This window comes from Populus euphratica, unplaced genomic scaffold (assembly GCF_000495115.2).
Source record: "Populus euphratica unplaced genomic scaffold, PopEup_1.0 scaffold19.1, whole genome shotgun sequence".
Classification (NCBI taxonomy): domain Eukaryota; kingdom Viridiplantae; phylum Streptophyta; class Magnoliopsida; order Malpighiales; family Salicaceae; genus Populus; species Populus euphratica.
In genome coordinates, this window is record NW_011499853.1 from 1,362,074 (window position 1) to 1,375,047 (window position 12,974).

The 12,974-nt window shown below is 29.4% G+C and overlaps 1 protein-coding gene across 2 annotated transcripts; it reads right to left on the reverse strand.

Moving 5' to 3' along the window:
- Nucleotides 1-8,822: 8,822 nt before the first annotated feature.
- LOC105122195 (Alkaline phytoceramidase (aPHC)) lies at nucleotides 8,823-12,772 on the reverse strand. 2 transcript variants are annotated; one of them, XM_011021157.1, is made up of 8 exons: nucleotides 12,422-12,772; nucleotides 12,221-12,320; nucleotides 12,002-12,122; nucleotides 11,588-11,709; nucleotides 11,345-11,466; nucleotides 9,747-9,906; nucleotides 9,290-9,368; nucleotides 8,823-9,123 (listed from the first exon to the last, which is right to left on the reverse strand). In XM_011021157.1, exons 1-7 carry the CDS (start codon nucleotides 12,579-12,581, stop codon nucleotides 9,335-9,337), a joined length of 819 nt encoding a protein of 272 aa, XP_011019459.1. In that variant the 5' UTR covers nucleotides 12,582-12,772; the 3' UTR covers nucleotides 8,823-9,123; nucleotides 9,290-9,334. The 2 variants fall into 2 exon arrangements, with proteins under 2 accessions (XP_011019459.1, XP_011019458.1); XM_011021156.1 differs by having other exon boundaries at nucleotides 8,823-9,368; nucleotides 12,422-12,771.
- Between the last annotated feature and the right edge of the window lie 202 nt (nucleotides 12,773-12,974).

The following is a 12,974-nucleotide window of genomic DNA, read 5'->3' on the forward strand; positions in this document are numbered from 1 at the left end:
TTAAAATTATTTTTTATATTAAAATAATTAAAAATATATAAAAATTAATTTTAAACAAAAAAAATATTTTTATGAGCATGTTAACAACGACAAAGAGTTAATTATTGCAGTATAATCTGATTTATATGGCTAGCGGAGTGGTTTTTTATACTATCATGTTGAATTTGAACTTGAAGAAGAAAGAAGAAGAAGTATGACGTATAATTCATCCTAGAATCAAAGATTTTCTACCATCCAAATAACAAGAATTTCACCTACCTAACACATGAATGTTTTTCAATCTATCATGTTTCTTAATACGGATGATTTATCTTGGAAAAACCTTAACCATAGCAGCGTGAAATGTAATATATTCTTTCCTTCTTTATGCCATCAAACATATGGAGAAGAATCAAGTCAGTAGAGATTTTTTGCATTTAATATTTGGGCTTTTGCTTTGATGGGCGTTCAGATTTCTTTGAAATTATAATAACAATTGTTTTTCAAAAAAAATTCCAGTTAAAAATACATTAACAGAAAACTAAGCACTCAAGAAGAAGTCATCAAGAACAGCAGGAGGAGCAGTAGTGAGACCGAAGTTACTGATGGATGGAAAGCAACTGAAAATGGCAGCTAGAGATCTACCAAATCCATGCCCACGAAGGGCACTGAGAAACCACCGACGTCTCTCGAAAGTAGTATCAAAATCCTGGCATTGCTTCAGGCTGGGCAAAAATAACTTAATAATCCCAGACAGTCACCAGACACCAACTTAACTTAAGTCCCAAGTCAATAATTACCCCATTGACTATGCTGCTCTCGAGGTTCTATTTGCAAGGCCCTCTTGATTATTAGGTCAGGATGAGTGTCTCATAATTTTATATATATATATTATGACGGAAGCTTTCGTGTTCTTAGCAGAAAAGCCTAAGACGAATGACGAATTTTGTACTTAGCCAGGGCCACCGACACTAGCGTGAAGCTGTGGTGTTCAATCCTGTGAGAATAAAGAGAAACAGTGACGATAAGCACGACGTGTCAATGCCTCAGCCCTTCGCGGACTCGAGATTTTCTTTTCTTTTCTTCTTACGAACGAACTAGTGCTTTCAACTTTAACATTAACTTTTAAGAAGAAAAAAAAACAGAAGAGGTGGTTAATTCAATCTTTAAAAAAAAATTGAAATTATGTTTTTTTAGATTGTTTTTATACTAACTTAGTCAATCAAATGATGTCAAATTAATACTCACTTAATTTAAAATTATTTTATGTTAAAATAAACACATAGTAATTCTTTTATTTTTAATTAATTTTTTTTAAAAAATAAAATTAATTTTAAAGTTGTTTTCATACTAGCTAAGTCAACTATATCATATAAAATTAATACTCATCGAATTTAAAATTATTTTTTATTAAATAAACACATAAGTGATTCTTTCATATTTTTTACAACGATGATTTCTATATTTCAGGTTGATTGAAATTAGAGATAATTATTTTTTATTTGATTTGATTTTTATCAAAAAATAATCAAATTGCATTTAAAAAAATCAAAGTCAATTCAAACCGACCAGTTTCGATTCGGTTCAATTTTTTAGAATAAAAACTAGTTCAAACCAGTTTGGCTAAGTTTTTTTTATTTGGGTTCGATGTTCAAACCAGTTTGGCTAAGTTTTTTTTGTTTTTTTTATTTGGGTTCGGTTCAGTTTTTTCGGTTTTAATCTTATAAAATCAAAACTGAAACCGAACTAGTTAATTTTTTAAAAATTCTAATTGATTTTTTTTTACGGTTAGATTTTTTTTTTAAACTGGTTAATTTTTTAAAAATTTTAATTGATTTTTTTTATAGTTAGATTTTTTTGATTATTTTTTTAATTTTATCAATTTAATTAGTTTTTCAGTTTTTTTCTCACCCCTAATTGAAATAGTCTTTCAAATAGTATTTTAAAATTTTTTAAAACTTTTAAATTAAAATTATTTTTTATATATTTTTTAACATGAATAATTTTTTTAAAAAATAAAAAATATATTATTTAAATATATTTCTTAAGAAAATATATTTAAAAAACAATATTTAAAATTTCTTGACGTCGTGGCGACTACAAGAAAGTCTTGGGAAATGTTGAGCTTCAAATCTCATAAACATGAAGTGTTAGCTCTTATCACTAAATCGACTCTTGTATTAAATCTATCTAGTCTATGTCCATGTATGTATATTCTATTATAATGTGTGTAACAGTAAAGTAGAAGCATTTCAATTAAAATATTAAGGTGGTACTTAGGAATCAATTAACTATTAATTAAAATAATAGAGTGGCATATAACTAGTCGTGTCCATTTTAATTAATGTGCATAGTAAGTCCAGGTCGATACGAGGAAGGATACCTTTCATTGAATTTATGGGTAAAAAAGTACACACTCAATTCCCATAATACATTTGACGTTTTGTTCTTGTTTTTTTCCAAAAACTCGCTTGTCTTAAGAGTTTTGTCTGCATTTCGACTGTGTTTACAATGTTTTTTTTATCTTTTAATTTTTTTTATAAAAAAATGTTTTTATATATATTTTTAGATATTTTTATGTGTTGAAATCAAAAATAATTTTAAAAAATATTATTTTAATATATTTCTAAATAAAAATTATTTTAAACAGCAATTACTACTATAATTTCAAAAACATTTTTAACACGAATTGAAAATGACAAACTAAAAGAGAATTAAAGTGTAAATTAAATTTATATATAGATGTGGAATATTCATTTGTAAAAAATACATTAAAAAAATGTGTCTGTCGCCTTCAGATACTGTAAACCGAGCAGTAATATTGATTTGTGGGGCAAAAATATATTTGAAGATCTTTCCAATGCCTTACAATTGCATCTTATTTGGGGCTCTAAAATTTATCACAGGGCCTTCCCCTCGTATTTGCACACCACCACCTCGCTTCTCCGCTCACCATCACAATTTGCACGCGCGCTATATATATATATATATATATACACACACACACCTTGCCAGCTGGTTCCCCGCGTCATCTGGCTTTTAGAAAGAAAAAAATTATAACGCGCTGAAAGCAAGTCTAAGTCTAGGAATAAGTAGTTACTTTTTTTAATGTAATTTGAAAATAAAAGGATGTATAATAAAAGAAAATTTTATTTCGAGGAGTCCACCCAAAATAATAAAAATATTTTTACCTAAACTGAAATATTTTATCTCTCTCTTATATATCTTTAATGTTTTGTTATTTTAATTTTAAATATAATTTTAAATTTTAATTTATTTTAACATATTAATCTAAGATTCCATCACTTTAAGAATAAATTACATTGAGTTAAAAAAATAAGGGAATAAAAAAATTTAGATGGCCCTATAAAAAACACGGGTTGAATTAATAATCTAATAAAAAATGTTTTTGATAAAAATAATATTATTTTATTTTATATAATCGATCACCCAAATTAAATTTAAAAACTATAAATTGTAAAATAAGTATGAGAAGGTAATTACATTCTAAAATTTCTTAAATTGCATTTAATAGAGGAACGCTTTCATTAACAGGAAAAGTGCTTAAATTGTTTTTAATTTCATTTTAAAAATATTAAATTAATCTTTTTAAGTTGTTTTAAAAATGTTAATATTTTTTTATTAAAATAAACAAACACTGAAAATAACAAGCAGAGGACTGCTAACTATCATCTACCTTCTCCTTGTGCAAACACGTGGCTTGAGTTTTAAATTACGAAACCTGGTAATTTTGATGAAACACGTGGGTATCAATAAATTAAATTCTCGCGTATCTCTAGGATATTAATAAATCAACCGAGTTTTTGATTGAATTAAACAATTTTTTTTTATTTTTTTTTTACCAGACCCCTATCCACCCACCAGTCATATTTTACAATTATAATTTCTTATCCCACATAGCTTGTCTAAACTAAACTAAGAGTATTTATAATGAAAAATATTATATTAAAGAGTCAAATAAAAAAAATTATTTTTTAAAATAATATAAATATAATTTTTTTTATTATATACATTACAGTGATAAAAAGCTATTTAAAAAATAAGTTATATTTTAATATATTTTATATTAAATTAATTTTAATATAATTATATATCTAATTGAAATGTATTTTATGTTTTATAATTTTAAATATAGTTAAAAATCTGATGAGTATTTAGATAATAATAGTTTAAAGTTAGATAATAACAATTAGATGATCAGACATTAACTGTTTAAAATTAGATAGTAACAGTTGAAAGTTAGAAAGTAATAGTAAAACATTAGACAATAATAGTTCAAAATTAACAACAAACTTTCACGTGAATAATATAAATAAAAATATAAAAAAATTAAGTTACACAAACATTTATATATTTAGATATTGTTTGTCTCACGTGTTGGAGTGAGAAAATGAATTATTGGCCAACAACTATAAAAATAATCGTTGGTCAATAGTTATTTGTTTTTATCATTTCTACAAAGAAATGTAAAAATAGCTTTTTACGTAATAAATAGTTAAAATAATTATCTGTTTGTCTAATACATTAAAATAATAAAAATTAAAAATAAAAATAATATTTAATATTTAACTTTTTATTTAGCTACTTTGTTGGCGATCCTCTGGGCATCCTAGTGTAATTTCCATGGTGCAATTTATGAACGAGGACCTTTAAAGTTGATTTCAATTTTTTACAACAGGAGGATTCCGTCGTCTATCTTTTCTTTTTTATTATTATTGCAGAAAAATAAAGTTATGCTGTGCTAGAGAAATCTTCACTTTACTGCTTTCTAAATTATAAATACCAGCTCTTTTTAATTTTTAAAATCTCAAAAAAAATTAAATTCAAAACTTTATTTTTTTATTTCTTGTTTTAAGAAGGGAAAGAAAAGGTCATTAGATTTCTACGATAAAAAAGTAATAATTTATATTTATTTTAATTACTAATATAATTGATCTTAGTATCAATAGGTTTTATTTAATAAGAAAATTTTTATTTAATTGTTTTTTTATTTTTAAATTACCTAAAAAATAAGTTTGGACTCAGAAAAACTTTTAATTTTGGATTGATTCTAGGTTTTTCTATGATGTTTTAATTTTTTAAGACTATGAATGAGTTTATTAGAATATCCAAGATGTTTTTTTAGATATTTTTAGTAAAAAAATAGCTGAGAATTAAATTCCCAGATAAAAAACATCTAGGGCTTAATTTTCCAATGATCCCTAGTCGCTGAAAACTGAGCTAACTAAGCTACTAGATGATGTATTGTTTGCTAGTCATCCATCCCAGTATTGGCAAACCAAAAAGGCTAGGCTTTTTTCATGGCCTAGCATCTAAGGTAGATCTTTTATAGGCTAGGCGTGTAGATATCTAGTATGTTTTTATTTTTATTTTAATATATTTTTAATTTTTAAAATAAAAAAACACATCATTTTATTGTTTGTTTGATTTATTATTAAACATTTAGAGTTATATTTTATTTTAGTCCCACATGCAATCATTTTTTTTAAATATTGTTTGATATAAAAAAAGTTACATGTATCTGGTCATAAATTTGACAGTGTAACACAATTAATTAATTTTTTTAATTATATATTTTTAATTTTAATTTTGTTTTTCAATTTTTTTTTTTGCATTTATTATAAAAATATATATATATACTAAAAAAATCTTATCTTTATCAAATCACGAATTAAATAGTTGGTTAATACCAATAAAATGTAAGTTGTGAGTGAATGGAGGAGGGTAAACACAAGTCTACAGTAGGTCGGGATGCTTCATTTGTCAATAGTTGCTAAAACCACAATTTCACCTCCAAACCTTTAATTATCCGTAATCTACAACAACAGTGAATATATTTGATGAATTGGGTTAAAAAGTTGACATTTACTTAAGAGAGATTTGAGACTGACAGGTGAAAGTTTTACACATGGTTAAGTTTAGATTAATGCCTTTAGCAATAGAGTTTCGGGAATATTTGAAAAAGAAAGGGACAAGATAAATTAGATTAATGCATATTAATCTCTAATATGATGCATTTATTTATTTTTTAATCCCTATTATATGACAAAATGTACTCATTTAATTCAATTTTCATCATGTGATAAAATGTACATATATAATATTGATATTTCTTGAAAAAATTATACCTTAGTTCTATTCATGGAGAAGATTCATTTATAATGCAATATATTCTTTGAATTTCAAGGTTGGCCCTTATTTAACTATTTTCTTCTTCTTTTCAAGTATTATTTACATAATATTTATGCTTTTCTTATCTAGTTTATTTTATAATAAATGAAGTTTTTATTGGCAAATGTTATTTTCAATTTGAATTAAGCTTTCATTCATGGGGTTATTACTTACATATCACCGCCTAAGGAAAAAAAATTCTATAATTAATAAAATATAAACATCTAAGAAATTTTCTATAATTTATATGAAGAAAATTGGATAGGCGACGGGTCACGTGACAGTACAAGAAGGAGGAGGTAATAGAGAAGATAGATAGCAGTCATCTTTCCAGGCTCATATTCATAAGAATTGCCAGCCCATGAATCTGTGGATTGTGGGCCAAGGCCCAACCAAGCTGTCATAATGTAAATGCTCATTCTTCTACTACAGTTTTTACAATATGTTTATGATATGTATCACAGGTGTTCAATATATATTAAAAAACAAATTTCATAAAATAAAATAAAATAAAAAATCATTAATAATAAGAATGTTGACTCTTTCCGGTGACAAGCATACTTTTACCTATCAGCAAGGGTTGAGTCTAGCGGTAAGAAGCTAGTTTTTCTTGTGAGAAGAACACTGTTCGGATTCTCACCGGCAATAAAACCCGTTTTAAGACATCCACCGACGCCACAAAGACATTTTGACTTATGGTGGCACCAGAATGGGTTTCATGTCAGCATCCGTGTGTGCTCCACACAGACTGGGTGCATGTTTTATCTGCAAAAGTAGTGCTGCAATACGTAATGATGTGAAGTGTGAGCATATAGCCATTCCCTCGATGATGAGAGAAGAAGAGATTCTGAAGATAGCAAGCTCGGCACCATTACCAGACTTGGCATGATTCTGAGATTCTGAAGATAGCATACACCAGCAAGTTACATCGTGGTGAACTTCAGGACCTATAGGGTTAGTTGAAGTTCATGGAAGCTAGCTCCAACATCTCTATTAATAATAATAAAAAAAAACAATACACCTGCAAGATTGAAGCCAAATTGGATCGAACTAACACAGGTGATTTTGGTTCGTCTTCTCCAGGTTGGTACGCAGTGATAACAAGGCCGCGACCCCTCTAAGCAAATGCACGTGAACATGCATGTTAGTATATGATACATGGCCGCAGAAAAGTTTAGTCGAAAAGCAACAAAATTACATGTGAAAGCATGAGCATATTTGTCTTGTAAGAACAGCCACAGTGTGTGCCATCCATGTGCCATACAATTCTTAATCTTCCAATCCCCATTATTGATCAATATGCTTGATTAGTTATAAGTTCATCATTAGATGACTAAATAGTTTTCGTAGTCTGTAATTTTTGTAGTTTCAAGTTTAAACAAGAAGTTCATTTCTTTTAAATTTTATTATCTAGTAAGAAATGAAAAATGAAAGAATAAGTCATTAATTTTAGGTTGAAGAGAGAAACTCATTAATTGACATTGATTTCAAGAAAAAAAATTATGGAATATCAATGGGTTCTATTTGATTATGATAGTTTAATATAGTTGTTTCAAACCTTAATCTTGTTTAGAAAAACATATCATGATTGAAAAAGAAAATTAATTTTCAATTTGGTTTTAGAATCATTTTAAAGGGTTTTTAGAGATTTTAAAAATTTTATTAAATGTTTTCAAGTCAAAATTTATTTTTAAACAAAAATCAAACTTGAATTTTTCACAACCATGATGGTGGCCAAATTCTAGAAAATAAGAGGATTTATCTTCTTATTTATTTTAAAAAAATTAAACAAATAACCTGGTCTAAACACACAAGCTTGAGATAAAAAGCTTACTCGTATGTACTTTGTTTCAAAAGCCCAGACTCACTAGCTTGAGATAAAAAGCTTACTCGTATGTACTTTGTTTCAAAAGCCCAGACTCACTAGATATACAGGCTAAGCCTATATGTATGATCTTATTTTTTCTATCATTTTCATTTCCATAGGGTTTTGAATTTTTTTATTTTGTTTTATTTTCTCAAAAAATAATTTTATTTTAGTGATTTAAAGAATATTTGGATTAAAAAATGACATACAAGATAAATGTGGATATATGAGTATGAAAAAGTTTAAAACATTTTTAAAATTATTTTTTCATTAGACATTTGAATTTCTAGCCAGGATTTATTTTTGGTTTCCTATAAAAAAGTCATAACAAAATACACAACCTAATATATGTGGCCTACTAAATTAATAATTAAATGCATATTCAAATTGTTAGAACATAATTATTTCAAAAAGAAATAATGTTAAAATGTATTAATGAATATATTAACAACATAAAATGTATGAGCCAAAGACTAATTAAGGCATCATTTGATTAAGTTTTATACTATAATGACTAATTAAATAGTTTCAAGGAATTATAAAAAATAAATTATAATTAACTCTTAAATTCATATTAATAACAAAAAATCTTTGCCACATTCCTATTAGTTTCATTCTGTTTTTACATGTGCTAGCTTTTAATATTGGGTTTCACATTTATTTATCATATAACTAAATTAAAATATATATATATATATATATATATATATATTATTGAAGTCCATAACTTAAATAAACTAATATAGATTAACTCGATTTAATATATTATTATCTTAATTGTTTTAAAAAAAAATACTTTAAAAATAAATAAATTATGGATCAACAACGTAGAGCATGAAATAACTGGTTTAAGGCCTACAAAGAATGAAGGCCACATCAACCTGGTATCTGAATTATGAGCAGTGCTTGAAATGCAGCTATATGAGAAACTCTACTGTCTATTTCTACTGCAACTGCCATTATGTTACCAGGCTCTCGCCAATGATAATGCTACTGGGTGGAGGAGTGCAGTTCATGTCGAAGAACAAAATCAAGTTGATGTAAGGGGGCATTGTTGGTGATATGAACTTTATTTCTACTGCATTCTGCCAGGCCAATTGAAGATTAAAGGTTGGAATAGAGGGACGATAGAAATGTGTGCGAACTCAGAATGAAGACATATCTTGCACATTGAAAATAAATCGGGGAAAGGATTTCATGTAGATCGGTTTCTACATTTTAATGTTCTTCCTACACTGATTGTTAAGGCACCTGTCGGCAGCAGCACCAGAAATGAAAGTCTTCACTCCATTTTCTTCAAGGACGCGGGCACTCTTTCAAATCACCTAATCTGTTATTAGCCAGGAACATGTTAGAGCCTATTTAACCTTTTATTGGCAAAAAGATCTAAAACAAAACAAAACAAATGGACTGAAAACACAGCAACTCGAGGCAGTTGAGATCATAAGTGAAGCGAGGACCATCTACACAAAATAAAGGGAGACGAGGCCATTGCTATGACAGAAAAGGAAGTAACAATTACACATGGCCATACAAAATGGTTTTATAAAGCAAGACAATATTCATGGCGCAAAAGTGCACCTCAGCCATCTTTGATAACGCAAAAGAAATGGCCTTATGTACCACTAATAAGACTCCTTTGCAAATTCCACGTGACAGCAAGTTGACTTCGGCTTATCTAATTCTTCAAGTTGCAGAGTTTACATACCTTTGACATCTAATGGTTCTGTGTATGAGCATAATTGCGAACAAAACAGGAATTGCTGCCGAGCACAAGTGCTCCAAGGAGTGGCCGCTGATAAGGTACCAATTTGCATTGTATATTTTCTTGTCAAGAGCATCTTCAAACTTGGCTAAAAGGCAAACACCTGAAAACCGAGGTGTTAAGATTTACAAATAGATGAGCATGAAATAAATAAAAAAAAAGCTACCAGAACCCACAACTATACAGAGTTTGTCAAACTATGCATTATTTATTACAACTAAAAGGCATTCAAGGAAAAAACCGTCAACAGAAAAAACAGGGGTGCAAGAAGCAGAATACTAAACTGAAAAAAGGAATATACAATTAAAAGTTTGCAGCTCTTTTACTAACAGTTTTGTTTAGAAGGGTGCATATCCAAATACTGTTGCCTATCCTATCACTTCTCATCATAAACAATAGAGAAAAATCTTCAGGTAGTACTGAATATCTCATTTATCTTCCACAAATAGCTTTTCTTATAGAACAAGCAAATTTTGCACAAGTGATGTTTTTACAAAGGTCAAAATTATTCATATGAGTGAGAGATAACTACCCATAAACCATTAAAAAGATGAAATTCAAGCATCAAGCAAATATCCAACAAATCTAATTTAAGCTTAATTCAATCAAACAGCAAACACCTAAAGCAGCTAAACTTGAGCCAAGTGAATATACCCTATATGTTATATTCATAACTCTCATATATAACAAGGCTAATTACTACTGCAGATCAAATTGCATTGCTTTTTGGCCTTTTCTTTTTCCTAAATACACTCTAGGATATGAGAAGGATATTCTACATGCATTTGAAAATAATATTAACCAAACACATAGCAATGTGAAAATAAAAGGTCAACATAAGAAGTTAAAATGACGATGATTGACTACCAAATTGTTTTCAACAGAAGTTCACACAGAGATGTACTAAGCATGTTAGGGAACGTAACGAGATATTAGTTGAGAACATGGCATGGGAGGATAAGTTCATACAATTTTTCCCGCCATAACCAGAACTTTTTATCAACACTTCAAACTTGAAGACATGGGCACAGGGAGATAAAGAGAGAAGGAGAGAGCAAGTTTGATTCCATTAGATATAAATCGTCCACAATCTGGGTTGCAGTATATGTTGTTGTTTTATTGTTGGTAAAATTCAGTTTTAAATTATATTATTTCTTTTGTACTGCTCACAAAAATACGTATCTTTCATTATATGAACATCCCTTCATCAAAAGTTCAGATTATCACAATTATCCTACTTAACAGTTCATGAATATTCTTATAGCTTCATCGAATTGCTCAGCTACCAATCTCTCACTTCACTCAATTTACAACAAAATTGTGAAATGGGGAGGTCTTTTGAATCAATACGGTGGCACATAAATGTGCTGCATAGATCCATTGAGTAGCTCAATTACCAATATGTCACTTCACTCTATTTGTACAAAAATCATGAAATTGAGGCATTTTGTAATGAAATACACAAATGCACCTTAAATGTGTTGCATTCTTTAATAGCTAAGAATAAAAATTAAAAGAGAATCAGATAGAGCATCAGATACCTGCTGCCCAAAGCCAATATCTTGAATGCGTGTATTTGGGTGGGTATAAAAAAGTCATGGCCGGTATAGCTACGCATGGAATCAACTGGAACATCATGCACAATCGAAGATCATTAAATGTTCTGCAACCAACTAGCAAGTAGCAACTCATATTCAGCAGAAAGCTATAGATATTCCTTGACATAAGAGATACAATCAACTAAACAACTGGTTCAGCATTGAAACCAGGAAGTAGAAACCAACCTTGCATAAGCTGTACTAAACAAAACAGCAAATAGCAATCCAAACAAGCAACTCAATCCAGCCCTTTGCCCCACTCTCTCTGCCATGAAACTAGAGAAAAGTGAAGAATATGCTATCATCATCTGCATTTAGCAATGCACATTAAGAAATTGATTAACAAAGACATGTCGTGCAAGCAAAAAGATGGTGGTGATAAAAGAAAGAGCTGATAAACATGCCAAGGCCCAACTAATCCTGGGGTGCACAGGCCCTCGGCAAGTGCACCACGGGGCTGCTTTACCCAAGTCCGGTGGCGGTTAAAGAAAAGTGATATACGCTAATTTACTTTCCTTTCATACATTTTTAACCACAAAAACAGAGAAAAAAAATGGCAAGAAAACAAAGAGAATTGTGAAGCAAAATAGCAATGCTAACCGGTAAGGTGTCCCACATTACTCTACTGTCATCAGGCTTGAGATGATAGTAAGCAGAACCAAAAGCCAAACCCACTATTCCACCATAAAATAGTGCCCAGCCCCAAACCTCTCCTTTCAAGCTGCAGCGACAAACCACAACAATCTCATAAAAAAAAAAAAAGCAAACTCAAAGAAACCCCCCTCTCACACACACCAACAATAGTTAATACTAAGTTACCTTATGTTAAAAAAGCATCCTTGAAGAGAAAGCACAAACCCCACAACACCAACAAGCAAAAAAGGGAAATTGGTGATCACATTCAAAGTATTAGGCACTCCTGCACCCAGAAAAACACAATCAAACCCAGATAGTAAAATCAAGTAAATGATCAAAAGAGATTAAAAAGATACGAACTTTACAAAGAAAAATCAAACATACCAAGGAAATTTCTCATGTCAGCAAACTGGAGAGGTTTGTGAGATAAAGTGATTTTTGGAGTGACTACCATGAAACAAAGCCAGCATAATAATGCCCCTAACCATAAGTGACATCTCTTCCCTTTCCCTATTTGTACCTGCTTATTTACCATCCACACCATCTTTTTCTCTAAAGTTCTCACCCTCTTTTTTTTATTTCTTTCTCTTTCAAGAGATACGTATCTGTTTCATAACAGTGTCTTTAGATTTCTTTCATTAACAACATTCGGGGGAATTGATATAAGAGTATCAACAGCAGCAGCAGACAATACGTCATTGTTTTTGACCTTTTTGCTTTAAATTTTAGACGGCTTGTAGTTTTTGCAACGACAGCTATTTGTCAGGCAGTTGTTCGTACTTTATCTGCGGGATAGCGACTCGTCGCTTGAAGTTAATCAATGATTATTTTTTTTACTTGTATCAGTCCTTTTTTAAAGCTTGATGGGCTTCTTTAAGAAAATAGGCCCAGTAATCAGCCCACGAATAAGTCCATAAAGAAATATGGTCCTTCACAG

Bases quoted from the DNA above. Each gene is read 5' to 3' on its own strand.
- LOC105122195 (XM_011021157.1), bottom strand. From the start codon at position 12,581: ATGGTGTGGATGGTAAATAAGCAGGTACAAATAGGGAAAGGGAAGAGA. The intron at 11,710-12,001 runs GTTAGCATTGCT...TGCTAAATGCAG, and splicing joins TAATGTGGGACACCTTACCG to ATGATGATAGCATATTCTTC. The intron at 11,467-11,587 runs GTTGGTTTCTAC...AGTTGGTTGCAG, and splicing joins TTTAGTACAGCTTATGCAAG to AACATTTAATGATCTTCGAT.